Here is a 15,417-nt window from a genome sequence, read left to right as displayed (position 1 = left end):
ACAGGTCAAACGTCAAAGGTCGTCGTCTTGCCGAAAACACAAGCTTTCGAAAAGTTGAAAAGCTCTATCGTTTTGAAATGAAATACTAAAATATAGAGAAATTTCTCCAATTTTAAAATGCCGATTGCGGTTAAAGATTACTCGTGGGACGAAACAGAGACTTTGGTTCATGTGGTAGTCCCGTTAAAAGGTGTCAAAGCCAGTAAAGCGGATATTTTTTCGACGGACGATTATCTGAAAGTGAGTTTATATTTTAACAATAATGAATAACTATAAATATTAATAAACTAGGCTTACAAAAGTACAATCATTACATTATTACATGAATTATTTACTGTACTACTAGCTACTACTACTAGGGGTTCAATCATTTGATCATCATGTATTCACCAGTAGTTGTGATATGATTAAAGCAATAGAAATAGGACAAATTTAGTGTTAAAAATGTAATATGATTATGAGGTCCTCTTCCGTTTAAAAAATATATAAATATATTATAAAATATGTAATTATTTTATTACTGGTGGTCAGGCAGAACATATTACAAGTAACGGGATAGGGGGGGGCCTATCTCAATCTAATTGTTTTTTGAGGTAAATTAGATACTAGGCCTAGGCCTAATTATTTCATATTGAATGAAAAAGTGGTGGCGCCGTACAAAAACTTAATTGGAAAAGTTTCCATATCACGCCACCACTTTTTCATTCGATATGAAATAATATATTTTAGTTCTGAGTTATAATTGTATCCAATTTACCTCAATGAGACATCCCTTTTAAGTTTTTGTAAAAATGAGTGAAAATGCGGTGGCGCCATGCGGAAAGTTATCCTTTTAAACGAACTATTTTTACTTGTAAATGTACTTTTTTCGGCCTGCTTGGCCGCCAGTGCAGTTGATAAATAAACCATTAACAAAATATATAAAAAAGTGAAAAAGTGGTGGCGCCATACAGAAAGTTTTCCTTGAAGTGAATTGAATTGAATTGAACAAAGTGATTTTGTGAGTCAGCCCTCGAACCTCATATGCACCTTCAAGTTCCGGAAGGTTTAAACAAATTCCATTTCTATTCTAGACCTGAGGCTGAGGTGCAGGAGCACCAAATGTTTGGAATGAACCGAAATTAGTGCGCCTACAACTCGATGTGATTAAATCGTAACCATCCATCCATCTGACTTTCACTCACTAGACTTGAGAGTTACAAAAGAGTGTGCGATTAATCACAAACCATTTTTGTCATTCAACTATCGAGTTACCAGATTTACCTAATTTTTACCCTTTTCAAAAATCATGATGGCACATAATTGTAAGAACGCAGATTTGATCTTCAATGTGTAATGAATCAGTTCAGGAAAAAAAATTGAGAGATTGGCAGACAAAAATTACCAAAAACACACTAGAGACTAGCCAAATTATCCAAGAATGGCAGTGCAGGTCATGAGATAGTACTGTACATGTATGTGATTTTGAACCCTGCAATTGCAGAATCTGGGGATTCTCGACCAATTAGCATAAGTGAAACCAAACCGCCGAGTAGGCTTTATCCCCACAATGGGATGAGTGTATTTAAACATTGTCTTATTTGGATGTTTTTTATTTTATTTTTTTATTTTTTTATTTATTTATTGATATACAACAGCGGATAGCCGCCACTTACAGGACTCATGAAAAACTATGTATAAATATAAATATAAATATAACAATATATAACACTTAAAATTACACAATATTGATAAAAACATTTTTAAAAGTAGACAAAAATAGTACACTGAAACCCACATCAAACAGACCAGGGAACACCAACAAGTACACCAACACACATCGGACATTAAAACAAACACATGAAGTAAGAATACACAAACAGAACAACACACGAAACCCCAATTAAGTACAACAAACAAACAAACAAAAAACAAAAGACAGACAAACAAACAACACAAACACCAACAACAACATAAACACAAACACACCAACAAACACCCCAACGAGCAAACAAACAAACACCTCAACAAACAGACAACTTAAACAAATTAATTTAGAAATAAACTGACTAAAATGTTAAAAGGGGGACAAATCCATCATTAAAAAACAATGTGATATTTTTGGTTGTTGCCAATACACCTCTCTTAATATTTATGCATGAGGTACGTCACAATGCTAACCCAAAACGAGGCTAAGGGCGCAGCCACTGCAAGTGGTGGCGAATGTGTGCCCATAGCCTCATTTTGGGTAAGAATTATGACGTCATGCATAAATATTAAGAGAGGCGTATAGCACCAATAGTGTTGTGTTTTGAGTCTAATTTTGTCCAATGTTGATATTGACCCCCTTTTTTTTCTTCAGGTGAACTTCCCACCTTATTTATTTGAAGTGGTTTTATTTGAGGGAGTTGATGACAGCAAGAGTGAGGCACAAGTTGGCGATGGTGTCATTACCTTCACCCTACAGAAGAAGGAAGCCGGGTTGTGGAACCGTCTCATTTCCATTAATTCTGGTAAAGCAATATTTTATATTAATGTGGACTTTGATATACGGTAAAGCAGAAATTCCAAGGATGTGCTCCTACTCACGAGTATGACTCGCGAATACATGTAGGTGTAACTGCTGAACCCTACGATACACTGTAGCTCTTTAAATCGGGGTAGACTGTGCAAGTCTCGCGCATATTCAAACTTCGTGAACCAAATTGTCCTGACCGAGCAGACAAGAGCACCCGACTCAAGCTCTGGTGTTTCTTTTCAACAGAGTGTGGGTTCAAGTCCCAGTCGTGACACTTGTGTCCTTTAAAGCAATCACACTTTGCTGTGTCCTTCAGCATGCTCAGACGGGTCATAAAGCAGTTTGTGTAATCCATGTAATTGTAAAGAGAAGGAGTTCACCTCAATGTTCCTGGTTTGATCATAGGAGCATATTGCGCCACAGCACCTTGTAAACCATTAAATACTTTAGAAACCCTGTTGTGTCACATGCAGTAAACTCATGCACAAGAATACAATCAGTCAATCAAAACAAAAAAGTCCAGTGTCATGAGCGTCCAAGATGTTTCAAGACTTATTGTGTCTGTGAATATTTTCTTAATATTTTCTTTGTGAACAAAATATATTTTGAGCAAAATGTCACTTCCTGAAATGGAGAATGATCTTCAGACTTACATAAGTAATTAACATGTTTTTTATTCACACACTCTACATTATTTTTTACTTTGTCCAGATGACAAGGAGTTGATGAAGAGCAAGAGGCAGGCAGCCATCGATGCAGCTCACAAGAAAGCTCAGGAGGAGACGAGGCGAAAGGCTGCTGAGAAACAAGGGAGAGATAGGCTGGCTCTCAAGGAGCAAATGAGGGTATGATATGATGAAAATAATGTATGATTGCGAGCCAGCTCAATCCTTGGACCTATAATCCCGGCCATAATTCTGAGCAAGGCTCCACATACACATGTTGGCATCAGCCTACTGGCTGTTTTATTTCGGTAGTAAGATCAAAAAGAAAAAGTAGGGAGTAGTCTCTGAAAAAGCAGTTTACAAAGTTTCCTTAAAAACACTGGACACCTTCGGGTAATTGTCACAGATCAGTCTTCTCACTTGTTTGGAGTGTCATGGCCTAACGGTTAAGAGCGCCGGATTCAAGCTCTGGTGTTCGATCAACAGAGTGTGGGTTTGAATCCCGGTCGTGACACTTGCTACAAAAAAGTTGGGGAGGTAGTGCTTTCTACCAGCCAGGATTCTGATTGATGATACCCAAGCCTACATCTTGGAGTAGGTGGCAGCGGCCCCTGGAAGAACAACAAATTGTAGCCCACACCTGACACCTAGAAGTGGCCTTGTGTGTCTGGTGAATTACATAAGATAAAAATAAAACTTTACTTTTTTGGCTGAGAATCCCCCCCTCTCTGTTCATGTTTTAGTTGGAGGAAGAAGAGAGAAGTCGAGTTGAAGGAGTGAAGGAATCAGAGAGACAGAAAGCCACCAGCGATTTTGAAGAATGGAAATCGAAGGAGCTTGCAGCCGAGAAGCAATTGCAGATGGAAGAAGAAGAAACACTAAAGTCAAGCCCAAGAATTATGTCAGGTACAAGAAATTATTCAAAGTCAAAAGATTTGAAATGTGATTGGTGATGATTCACAATAATTGTGACCAATGCTTATCTGGAAAGCTTAAGCCATATCTGAATTGGCAGCTACAGCTATGACTGTTTCTAAGGGTGTTAACATAAGGATGGACTTAACTCACAGAGTTATATGTAAGAACTATAGGGCGCACTGGTGATGCTTCTCGCACAAATGCGACGGGACCGCAAGGAGACACGCGCGCCATTCTGCACGCACGTTGAATATGAAGAATACGTTGGAGTTTGTGTTTATTGAACGCTGACGCGATGCTGTTTTGTCAACTTACAAAATGGCCGCAAAAACACACGCTAAGCAATGCCTGTTTGTTTAACTTAGAAAATGGCCGCCTGCGCGCATACGGCGCGTATATAGGCGAGTGCGCCCTCTAGTTCTTATATATAACTCTATGACTAAACTTCAATGCTTTGTTGACATGCCAAATATGAAATCAAGAATAAAGAAATCGACACAATCACTACAAAACAAAGGGTTTGTGTGTTTTTGATGTTTTCAATGGTTTCGTCAAACAAATTTAACTCCTTGATGACATTTTCTGTAAACTTTTTCAAACAACTAAGCACAGTGTAGCCCAAGTAAATATTTGAAGAATTTTTCTTGCTTTGCCAACATGAATAAAAACCTTCTTTAAACATCTTTTCAAACATGTACAATTTGAAAAAAATATCAGCTGAAAAATCTGGACAGTAAAAGTATAAAGAGATATCCAGCCATGGGAAAAATAAAAGAACACAATGTCAGACCATGACCTCAGCACCAGTCCTTGACACTACTGCACAAAATTTGTGCCTCGCCTAGTATCCTGCTTTTTCAACCATTTTTTTGACTGGCAGTATCATTGAAAAGGTTGTTTTTTATGATTAAAAAAAAAATGGGGTCGGGGGGTTTTGATTGGTCGGGCGGGGACGATCAACAACTTTTTTTTGTATTTGGCCTTACATGTAACATCCTCCTTGTCGTGGATCATTATTCAGCCGGTTGAGCAAAGATTTGAAAACATTATAAACTACACAGTTTCTGTGTGATGGCATAGAGAACAAACCCTGTACTTTGTGCGTGAATTTACCACATAATATCATATATTGCAGAATGGTAGAGTTTTATCTGTCATTCACAAATATCTGGGACAGTTTCCATTCTGATTGGTCAAGAAACCATATGTGGCCATGTTTAAACATGCGATAAAAAACATTGTGAGGAGTGTTTAACCATTAGATGATTGTGTGACACGTGCAAATTGTATGACCCAATTTAAGTTTGTAGGTCACATATTTGGCTTGTGCAAGTTTGAAATTCGCTTGCGGTAGTTAACTGTCAAATTTATTTTCGAAACTTTTCATATGTTTTTGAGATGTTTTTAAGGGAATGTTATTTATGAATGGGAATAAAAGAACCTTTTATAACATTGCAGGGTCATGGTCAAATACAAGCAATACACATCCACATTCCTGTCCTTTTAAACTGCTGTTCGAGCCCTAGTCGCCTACTAATTTATTCCCTTATTCAAAATCCGCAGTGGATAATATTAAAAGGTCAGACAGAAGGAGGGTTTTTAAAAAATTATTATTTACTTTCTTCACGTTGCCTTTATTAACTTCATCAAATCTACCTGGTGTTATACAATTTAGATGCAGCTGATATATTTGATACAGAAGATGTGGTACAAGCTCCTGTCATTTTAAATACAAGTGAGTAAATTGAACTACAACCTTTTGCACCTGGCTGCCAACAAACATTATGCAGTCGTGGGTTCGAATCCCACCAGAGTAACATGCCTGTGATATTTTTTCACAGGACTCGGGGAAAGTACTGAGTATACAGTGCTAACACACATCGGTGTATGGGTAAAAACCAAAATTAATATTCTTTATCCCCGATGCAAATTTAACATCTATTATAAAGTAGAATATGAAGTAAGACTATTCTCTAAAGAAAAAAATCTACACCTGACAAGTAGACACACACACATGATGTTCAGGTGTTTACTGCAAACCAATTATATCCAGTGTATTTGTATTAACCCTTTCACATCGGTATTAAACAAAAAAATACTGTGATGTGCCACTCCTGAGTATTTTTTTTTTTTTTACTTTTTGGAGCTACTTGAGTAATTGTTTTCCTTTTGAAAATAAAGTTCACAATGAAACCCTGACTTTACAAATGAAAGCAAACAAAGGTTATCATAATTAACACAAGGATACGAAATTGTCTTGTGATAAAATTGAGTGGGCTCTCACTGTGATTCAAATTGAGTGGGCTCTCACTGGGTGCGTTCGTTTAGCTTCCCTGGGTCGACCCCGTTGTGTGACGTTTTCTTTTTCCAGGACGAACGTGGGTAATTATCTGCACCTGTTCGTCCTGGAAAGAAAAAACGTCACACACCAGGGTCGACCCAGGGAAGCTAATTGAACGCAACCACTGTGATTCACAGAATCTCAGCCATGAGTCACTGCCCAATATCTGTTATTCTATCTGGAATCTGTGAATCTTGTCCTGTTGTTGTAAAAATGTGGCACATAAAAACGTAGTGGCTACCGCCATTGTTTATCATAGTATATGGATTAATGGGAAGCAAGTTTTGAGATTCCAGCATACCACAGCAGATCATCAGATTAATTTGTTCCTGATATGTTTTTTAAGCTCTGTATACTTTTTACTTTTCCTAACTACTTTCCAAATATATCTCTATGTAGTTTTATTGTAAGAATGCACACTAAAAGACAATGTTCATGTTTTTTAACAACTTTCATAATAAATTGAATTAAATTGGTTCCAAACACCAAAGGTATACATTCCTTTAAATTTAACACATCACAGTTGATCGTTTAGCTGTGGTTTCTCTTACAACTTTGTAGGACAAGAAAACAACTCCAAGGTGACATCAGGGAAGGACGTACCACCACCCAGGTCATCAGCGAGCATTCAAGTCACCTTCACACCCAGGGTCTTCCCAACCCCTCTCAGAGAATCCAAAGTGGAAGCAGAAGAAGAGGTAGGATATTGTTTTAATAAGGCTGGTCATTATCAACCGTTTAAACACCCCCACGTGACACGCTCTCCACCAATAGAAATAGCAAAACTGTCTGAGGTATTTATGAATAAATAGTAATTATGGCCATATGTAAGTGATGCGATCAAGCAAATTGAATCGTTTGTCGACCCAGGTTATTATTATTTTTTGTACATTTGAAAAGAGCATCTATGCTTTAAGACCGTTAAAACCCCATTTTGAAACCATCTTGGTTCAAAAGTTTGGAAAGTAGAAACACCAAGAGTCGGATAAAATACAACTGAGAAAAAGGATTTGTAATCGAGTTGAAAAAACATCTGCACATTTTCTTTCAGTGCAAATTCTAACCCAGTTTGGATTGTTTTGTTTTTTTAATCACGAAAGAAGTTGCCAATATAAAGTAAAATATATTTTGCCATTTATTAATTTATGCATACGTTGAGATACACCAAGTGAGAATACTGGTCTTTGAAAATTACCAAAGGTGTCCAGTGCCTTTAAGCATTACTTATTTGTACACAAGTATTGCATTTCCCTTTATAACTATGTATGTACATGTAATTTGTTGTTTTCAGTGGTTAAGAAAGCAAGCAGAGGCAAGACGGATACCAGAGATCGATGACCCAGACTTAAGTGAAGAAGAGAAAAATCCTGTCTGGCTCAAAGACAAAGGAGAGTAAGTTAAACCCATCTTTATAGTGCTGTAGTCGAGTCCCTGTGGTCCAAGTTAAATTTTGTGTCAGAGTCTTGGTCCCTATAGACTGATGATCCATTAAGCTCCGCCCCATTGCGTATTGACCAATCACAACGCAATGAAGGTCAGACACTAAGGTCCGACATGCGTGCGCGTATGCTTGGCGCGCGGCAGAGTTGTGCAGAAAGGCATTGGAGAGCCCCATATGTTCATGCTCACACGTGCAACGTGGGTGGAGCCTACTGGATCGGTCTATTGTCTAAGTCTAGGTCTTAGTCCATGTTGTCCAAGAGTTTAAGTTCCTGTTGCACAGTTTAATTCCATTTTTTCCAAGTCAGAGTCAAAGTTCTTGTTCCTAGGTCTGAGTCCCTGTTTTTCCAAGTCCAAGTTCAATTTCCTGTTGTCCAAGTCAGAGTGTTAAGTCCCTGTTTTTGTTTTAATTGAAAGAGCGTTTTAAGAGTCAAGGCCCCTGTTTTCAGAGTCAAGGCCCCTGTTTTCAGAGTCAAGGCCCCTGTTTTGAGAGTCAAGGCCACTGTTTTGAGAGTCAAAGCTCCTGTTTTCAGAGTCAAGGCCACTGTTTTCAGAGTCGAGGCCCCTGTTTTCAGAGTCAAGGCCCCTGTTTTCAGAGTCAAGGCCACTGTTTTCAGAGTCAAGGCCACTGTTTTCAGAGTCAAGGCCCCTGTTTTCAGAGTCAAGGCCCCTGTTTTCAGAGTCAAGGCCACTGTTTTCAGAGTCAAGGCCCCTGTTTTCAGAGTCAAAGCTCCTGTTTTCAGAGTCAAGGCCACTTTTCAGAGTCAAGGCCACTGTTTTCAGAGTCAAGGCCACTGTTTTCAGAGTCAAGGCCACTGTTTTCAGAGTCAAGGCCCCTGTTTTCAGAGTCAAGGCCCCTGTTTTCAGAGTCAAGGCCCCTGTTTTCAGAGTCAAGGCCCCTGTTTTCAGAGTCAAGGCCACTGTTTTCAGAGTCAAGGCCCCTGTTTTCAGAGTCAAGGCCCCTGTTTTCAGAGTCAAGGCCCCTGTTTTCAGACTCAAGGCCTCTGTTTTCAGAGTCAAGGCCTCTCTTGTCAGAGTTTAAGTCTCTGTTTTCAAAGCCTTAAGTCCAATTCCATTTCCCTATCGTCCAATTCGGAGTCTGAATCCATGTCTGTGTCCGATTCAGAGTCTTAAGTCTCGGTTAGAATCCCTGACCCCTGTTGTCCAAGTCCGAGCCCAAGTCTGGGTTGTCTGAGTAAGAGACATGCGCACAGAATTTTGCCAATAACTGACATTATTTTCAAGCAACTGATGTCTAAAGTAATGTAGAATTTCATGTCGGTTAATTCTCATAAATCATCGAAAACTCGCTCAAAGCACTCCGCTTGGCTATAATTTAATACTTGATGTATTTCTTTGTGTTTGTTATCCTCCACAGCGGTTTCTTCAAGTCAGGGAACTACCTAGCGGCCGTTAATGCATACAACCTGGCCGCAAGACTAGACAGTAAAATGCATGCGTATCCTTTTAAATGCTGTGACCAACGCACAAGAATCTTTTGAAATCAAGTCGCTTTGAAGTTCCCCTGCCTCAAAACGAGGGGGAAAAAGAGAAAAAAACTCAGCTGAATTCAGTGTCTACTTTACTGGTGGTTACGTATATCTGGCTGCAGCATCTGTGAACGGACACCAACCCTCGTTTTTCAGATTGAAATATTATTTGATTTCCAATCAATGGAGCCATTTCAGACGAAATAAATTCGTGGAATGCTTACTACCATTACCATTTTTATAACAAGTAATGTTTCAGAATTTTATCCAGCGATCATTACCAAAATATGACCCTACCCTTTAAGACTAGATACAATTTACACTTTTTATATGAAGAGGATTTTGTGCCGAAAGACAAAATGGTGTCTATGTTTTCCTTAACTGTTCTTGTAGCGTGTATTCCAACAGGGCAACTTGTCATCTGAAATTGAGGAATTTCATAAAGTGTATTGAAGATTGTTCAAAGGTAAACCTTTCATTTCCATTTGGTTTTTAAGTTTGATGTCGTCACATTTAAAATTTTGCTTTTAAAGAGTATCAACTAAAATGGCATGTTTAGCCATTTTAACGTGAAGTTAGACACTTACAAATTACCCCCACTTTCATGGTGACTGTATCTATTGCAAATTGAGTGCACCACAAAATAATTTGACCTTGGTACCCCCTAGAGATCAATCACAACATGTGTATTGAAAGTAATTCATTCGGTTTTTCTTTTTGTTTTTCTTTAGGCATTGGATCTGCTAACACCCCCAGTAGATGCAAACGCCAAGTCCAGATTAAGAGCTCATGTTAAACGAGGCACAGCATTCTGTGAACTGGAACTGTACATTCAAGGTATTACAACAATGTACATGTATGGGTGTCGTGGCCGAGCAAATAAAGCCTGGTTCATACTTCCTGCGAATGCGAAGCGAATCTTGACGTCACAAATTCGCAACGAACAATTCGCAGCAGTTGAACTCTGCTCTACTCCCTTGCGAATAACCGCTGCGAAAGGAGGGTGTGACGTCAGATTCACGTCAAATTCGCTTCGCATTCGCATTCGCAGGAAGTATGAACGGGGCTTTAGAGCTCCGAACTCAAGCTCTGGTGTTTCTGTTCAGCAGAGTGTGGATTCGAGTCCCAGTCGTGACACTTGTGTCCCTGAGCAAGACACTTAACTATAATTGCTTCTCTCCACCCAGGGATAAATGGGTACCTGTGAGGCCAGAGTTGGTTCTTTAGCCGAGATTGATTTAGCTGAGTAGCGCATATTTGTTGCAGGGGCTGTATACTCCACAGGGAGCTGAGATGGTTTGAGGAATGAATTATTAAGGCCCAGTGACATGGGGTAATAATGGTGTAAGTGCTTTGAGACGCCCTTCATGTTATTATTATATGAATGCTAGAAGTCCCCAAACTTTCCAAACCCATGGCGATATAAGTTTGTGGTGTTTTTGCTGTCAAACAGAAAGCATGTTTAAGACTTTATTTTATAAGAAAAACCTTCCTTTGCCAATTTTTGCCTCGATATTTTATGAGATTATTTCATAAAATTTGGGAAAAAAGTTAATCTTGTTTAACTGGGCATCACGGGAGAGTGCATTATGCGGCCAATCCAGAAACACCAGGCCCTAATCTGATGACACCTGTATAAAGCAAACGTTTTCTGTTCATGGAACGGTATTAGTAAAATTTTGGTTTCATAAACACTGCTAACTGTAAGCAAAGCAAACTGCACACCAGCTTGCCAAATCCATTTTGAACAACCTACTCAATGTCAAGTCTTTTTGTTGGCTTTATGAAGTTTGGCCCAGAGCCGAGCCGGCACCTCTCTTTGATGATTAGTGTTGTGGGTGTTTTATGTGCATTACACATTGCACAGGAACTACATTATTACATTTCAAACGAAACATGCAGGCTTAAAGTTAAGGAGCACTTTTGTGTCCCTAGCCTTGCTCAAGGCAGTCGAATTATTCACTCCGAAAAAAGACCGCCGCTGTATAAAAACCCGCCCGTATTCACTGTGCGCAACATCGCACGACACGATGCCCCCGTACACTATCCCCATGCATTGGTCGTCAGGCCGACAGCCTTGTAGGGTCTGTGTTGAAGCCACTGACCTCATTACTATAATAAGCGAAGAGTTCCCACGGTCAGCTCATTACCATAATGCCCGCGAAAGACGAGACATGTTTACATCACACCACCACCACGGACGCTCAGCGAGCATGATAGGGTCCAAAGGTCGTGATAAGGGAAGTGCGTGATTGGACGTCAAAATGAATAATTCATTTGCCTCACATCCTATGTTGTCTGATAATGTCTGACGAAAGATATACATATTCATGGGCTGCATACTAGCATTTCCGAGAGCCCCCCCATTTTTTTCCACTAGTGGACATTTTTTCATGAAACACATTAAACCCAGAAGTTACAGACCCGACAAGGCTGTCGGCCTGACGGCCTCCGCATGCGGCTAGTGGTACGAGTGCGGATGACTTGTGTGCACAGTAATCAGACGATGTGACAGTGTGTAAACGGGTGGGTCATGCGGTGTGATCACACGCACCACGCACAGGGTATACAGGTGGATTTACAGCGGCGTCTTTTCGGAGCGAATAATGCCACTGCCTAATTGTGCAAGGCTATTGTAACCCAGGCAAGTTATTAGCCACAAAATGGTTTTCCATCCAATTACTGGCCACGGGCAATGGTGGTTAACTTAGCAGTTATCTTTTCCATTGAGCTAACAATTTAGGATATTTTTTCTCATTTTACCAGGTTTACAAGATTACGAAGCAGGACTTAAACTTGACCCTAAGAACGAACAGCTCAAAGCAGACTCGGACAGGATTCGAACCATCATCCAGAGCACTGTGGACTGAAGCAACAAACATCTGGCACTTGAGGTGGTTCACTTTGATTATTGTCATGCCTTGCATTTACAAATAGTTTGAGTTGATATTAATATTGGTTTTTACCCATACACCGATGTGTGTTAGCACTGTATACTCAGTACTTTCCCGAGTCCTGTGTGAAAAATATCACAGGCATGTTACTCGGGTGGGATTCGAGTTTGAGTTGAACTCAGTTTGAGTTGGCCAGTAATTGGATGGAAAACCATTTTGTGGCTAATAGCTTGCCTGGGACACAAAAGGGCTCCTAAACTTCAAGCCTGCATGTTTCATGTGGACCATAATAATGTAGTTCCTGTGCAATCTGTAATGCGAGTTTGAGTTGAATTAATGACCAATTGTGGGAGCAGGCTTTGAACCTGCAACCTCCAGAATAAGGTGCCAGCGCTCTACAGAATCATTAAATAAATTTAAATATTCATTTTGGTTTTACCCATATCTATTAAAGGCAGTGGACACTATTGGTATTTACTCAAAACAATTGTTAGCATAAAAGCTTATTTGGTAACAAGCAATGGAGAGCTGTTGATAGTATAAAACATTGTGAGAAACGGCTCCCTCTGAAGTAACATAGTTTTCGAGAAAGAAGTCATTTTCCACGAATTTGATTTTGAGACCTCAGAATTAGATTTTGAGGTCCCGAGATCAAGCATCTGAAAGCACACAACTTCGTGATTTTTTTTCCATTATTATCTCGCAACTTCGACGACCTATTGAGTTCAAATTTTCACAGGTTTGTTATTTTGTGCATATGTTGAGATACCGTGAGGTAAGTGAGAAGAGATAAGTGAGAAGACTGGTCTTCGACAATTACCAAAGGTGTCCAGTGCCTTCAAAACTAAAATAAATAAACAAAACTTCATGAAATAATCAGACAATAAAAAACGCTGTATCAGTTCAATACGGTTGCGACAATTTATTTCAAGCAAATCTAGTGCATAACAAAGTGTACAGCCAAGCTTATAAAACGGCACAAGCATTTTAAAACTATTTTGTTATTAACATTTAATTAATAAATTTAATGTGAACTGTGCTGATGTGCAATCGTTAACATTTTTAAATTTGAAATTTAAACCATTTAGAGACCATAGCAGACTGCAAACCACTGAAACACCTGACCTACTTCCACTCAACCAAAAGATCAAAGCAAAGGTCATGACCTGAATTGACATTTTCCAATGCCAATGTTTGCTGTGTTAACAACATACAGTATTTTTGCTTCCAAAACAACATTTCTGTCATGTATTATTTTTTCAGACGCTTATTACAAAAAAAATTGTTTCAAAAAATCAACAATACAGTTTGGGAGTATGGTGATGATTATACAGAAATGAATGGTCTCTTAATGATTACCCAATTCTTGAAGCCTTGTCTTCCTTTTAAGCAAAAAGTTTTTTGGGAAAAGTGAACACTACATGTACATCTGTACATGTATAAAGGTAACGCACCAGAACAAACAAAATTCATAATTTCATAGATTTTACAAAAATACAATCCTTTTTTCCGTGATTTGTTCCTTCTCCTTGACCCAAAAAATACACTCCATTTGTTTTAAAATTGTTCACTAAAACTGTTATTCTTAAAAATATATCACACATTTTACTTATAGTTTTAAAGGCTTGGATGTCTTCCAAGAGTGTAGATATTTTATCATTGGTAAGATAATTAAATTGTTTTATAGCCCAGGTTTCCATTGATGTAAGTTTTACTTTCTCAATGTACTCCCTTCATAAAAATAAATTGAGAGAGATAGCCTACATTTCTCATGAGCTACAGTACTTGCAGTTCATTAGGCATTGTACAACAGTAGCAAGGTACATGTAGGCCCAATTTCATGGCGGTGTTTGACATGGAATTCTGCATTTGCGATCGCACTTCTTCGCTAACCATGCTTACACTACCAAACCTTGTTCCCAGGGGTGATCGATCTCGTGCACCATCTTTGCCAATTACCAAAGGTGTTCAGTGTCTTTAAGGTAAGTAGCAAGGCCATCATATTGGGCCCTGGTTAGCTGGTTACCCCCATTACAATCTCCAAAAAAAGAATTCTTTACTTTTTTGTTTAAACACATGGAATAAGAGCAACTTCTTTTCAAGGAGCATGTCATGTGCCATAATCAGTAAGCATTCAAATAATAAACTGGTGAGCTGGGACTGGAAAACATTTGCCGTAAAATGTTTTAAAAACAAATGTTACGCTGCATATTGTTCGTTGTTGCTGCGATCCCAGAATTAAATGCTTTTAACTAGTCTCACCCCAACACAAACTCTATCAGCTGCGAAAAGTGCAAGCAAAAGTATATCAGCCTATTTAAATAAAGCACTACAACAGCATAATTAGCTACTGACACGAATGGGTCATTCCATGTCAAATCATTACCCCTGCAAGGGTAAATCTCACAGATTTTCTGTAAACTAATTTGCTAAACGTAATGAGAAAACTGCAACATTCAAATTTACAGGTTGTTGAATTTTTGACCTGGCATTTTTTCACTGCTTTTTCTCAAAGTTTCAAATGTCAAAGATTTGTTTCTTAAAAGTAGGGTCATAGTTTGTTTTTTTGTCAACGTAATGCTGATTTATAGGAAAAAACTATAAATGAAGATACATTAAAAGTTGCATGTGAAAGTTTCAGCTGAATACAGTGTCTACTGATTGAGAAAACAGCAAAACAGATGTAAGGGTACTTTTACAAGGATGTCAAATTCATGTACATGTACGCTCAGAGGCGACAGCGGGTACCAACCGCAACTCTGGCCACAACATTCACGAACGGACACCAACCCTCAGAAAGCTGAGAAAGGATCCATGCATGAATCTTTTCTCAGATTCAAATTTTGTTATTGAAATATTTTGCAAACCATGTTACTTCAAAAGAAATTCTTTCTCAAAGGATTATACTTTCAACAGCTGCAGTAAGTTGTTAGGGTAATTAATTGGTTGGCGTATGTACCAATCTATGACCTAACCTTTAAGTTAAAGCTTTTAAACTTAAAAGAAAAATCAACTGAGCATTAATGATTGTAGCAAATTTTAAGAAAGTCTTTAAGGTTTACCCTTGGAGGTGTGTCAGTTTGACACGGAGTGACCAGAATACCGAGTACGTTTGTACATATTTCAGGTTCATACAATTTCATATTTTGTTATCACTGAACCAAGGCATCTA

At 38.7% G+C, this 15,417-nt stretch overlaps 1 protein-coding gene across 1 annotated transcript; it reads left to right on the top strand.

Moving 5' to 3' along the window:
• The first annotated feature begins 37 nt into the window (after positions 1-37).
• LOC117295887 (dynein assembly factor 4, axonemal-like) lies at positions 38-12,669 on the top strand. Its single transcript, XM_033778674.1, has 11 exons — positions 38-240; positions 2,342-2,492; positions 3,209-3,342; positions 3,906-4,068; positions 5,756-5,815; positions 6,983-7,119; positions 7,713-7,813; positions 9,240-9,320; positions 9,745-9,817; positions 10,083-10,188; positions 12,118-12,669. The coding sequence occupies exons 1-11, from the start codon at positions 118-120 to the stop codon at positions 12,219-12,221; spliced, it is 1,233 nt and encodes a 410-aa protein (XP_033634565.1). The 5' UTR covers positions 38-117; the 3' UTR covers positions 12,222-12,669.
• Positions 12,670-15,417: the final 2,748 nt, after the last annotated feature.

This window comes from Asterias rubens, chromosome 10 (assembly GCF_902459465.1).
Source record: "Asterias rubens chromosome 10, eAstRub1.3, whole genome shotgun sequence".
NCBI lineage: Eukaryota > Metazoa > Echinodermata > Asteroidea > Forcipulatida > Asteriidae > Asterias > Asterias rubens.
Note: the sequence above shows the minus strand (reverse complement) of the source record. Positions and strands in the feature narration are given on the sequence as shown.

Coding starts and splice junctions, on each gene's coding strand:
- LOC117295887 (XM_033778674.1), top strand. CDS start 118: ATGCCGATTGCGGTTAAAGATTACTCGTGGGACGAAACAGAGACTTTG. Junction 7,120..7,712: donor AAGTGGAAGCAGAAGAAGAG/GTAGGATATTGT, acceptor TGTTGTTTTCAG/TGGTTAAGAAAGCAAGCAGA. Junction 9,321..9,744: donor CTAGACAGTAAAATGCATGC/GTATCCTTTTAA, acceptor CTGTTCTTGTAG/CGTGTATTCCAACAGGGCAA.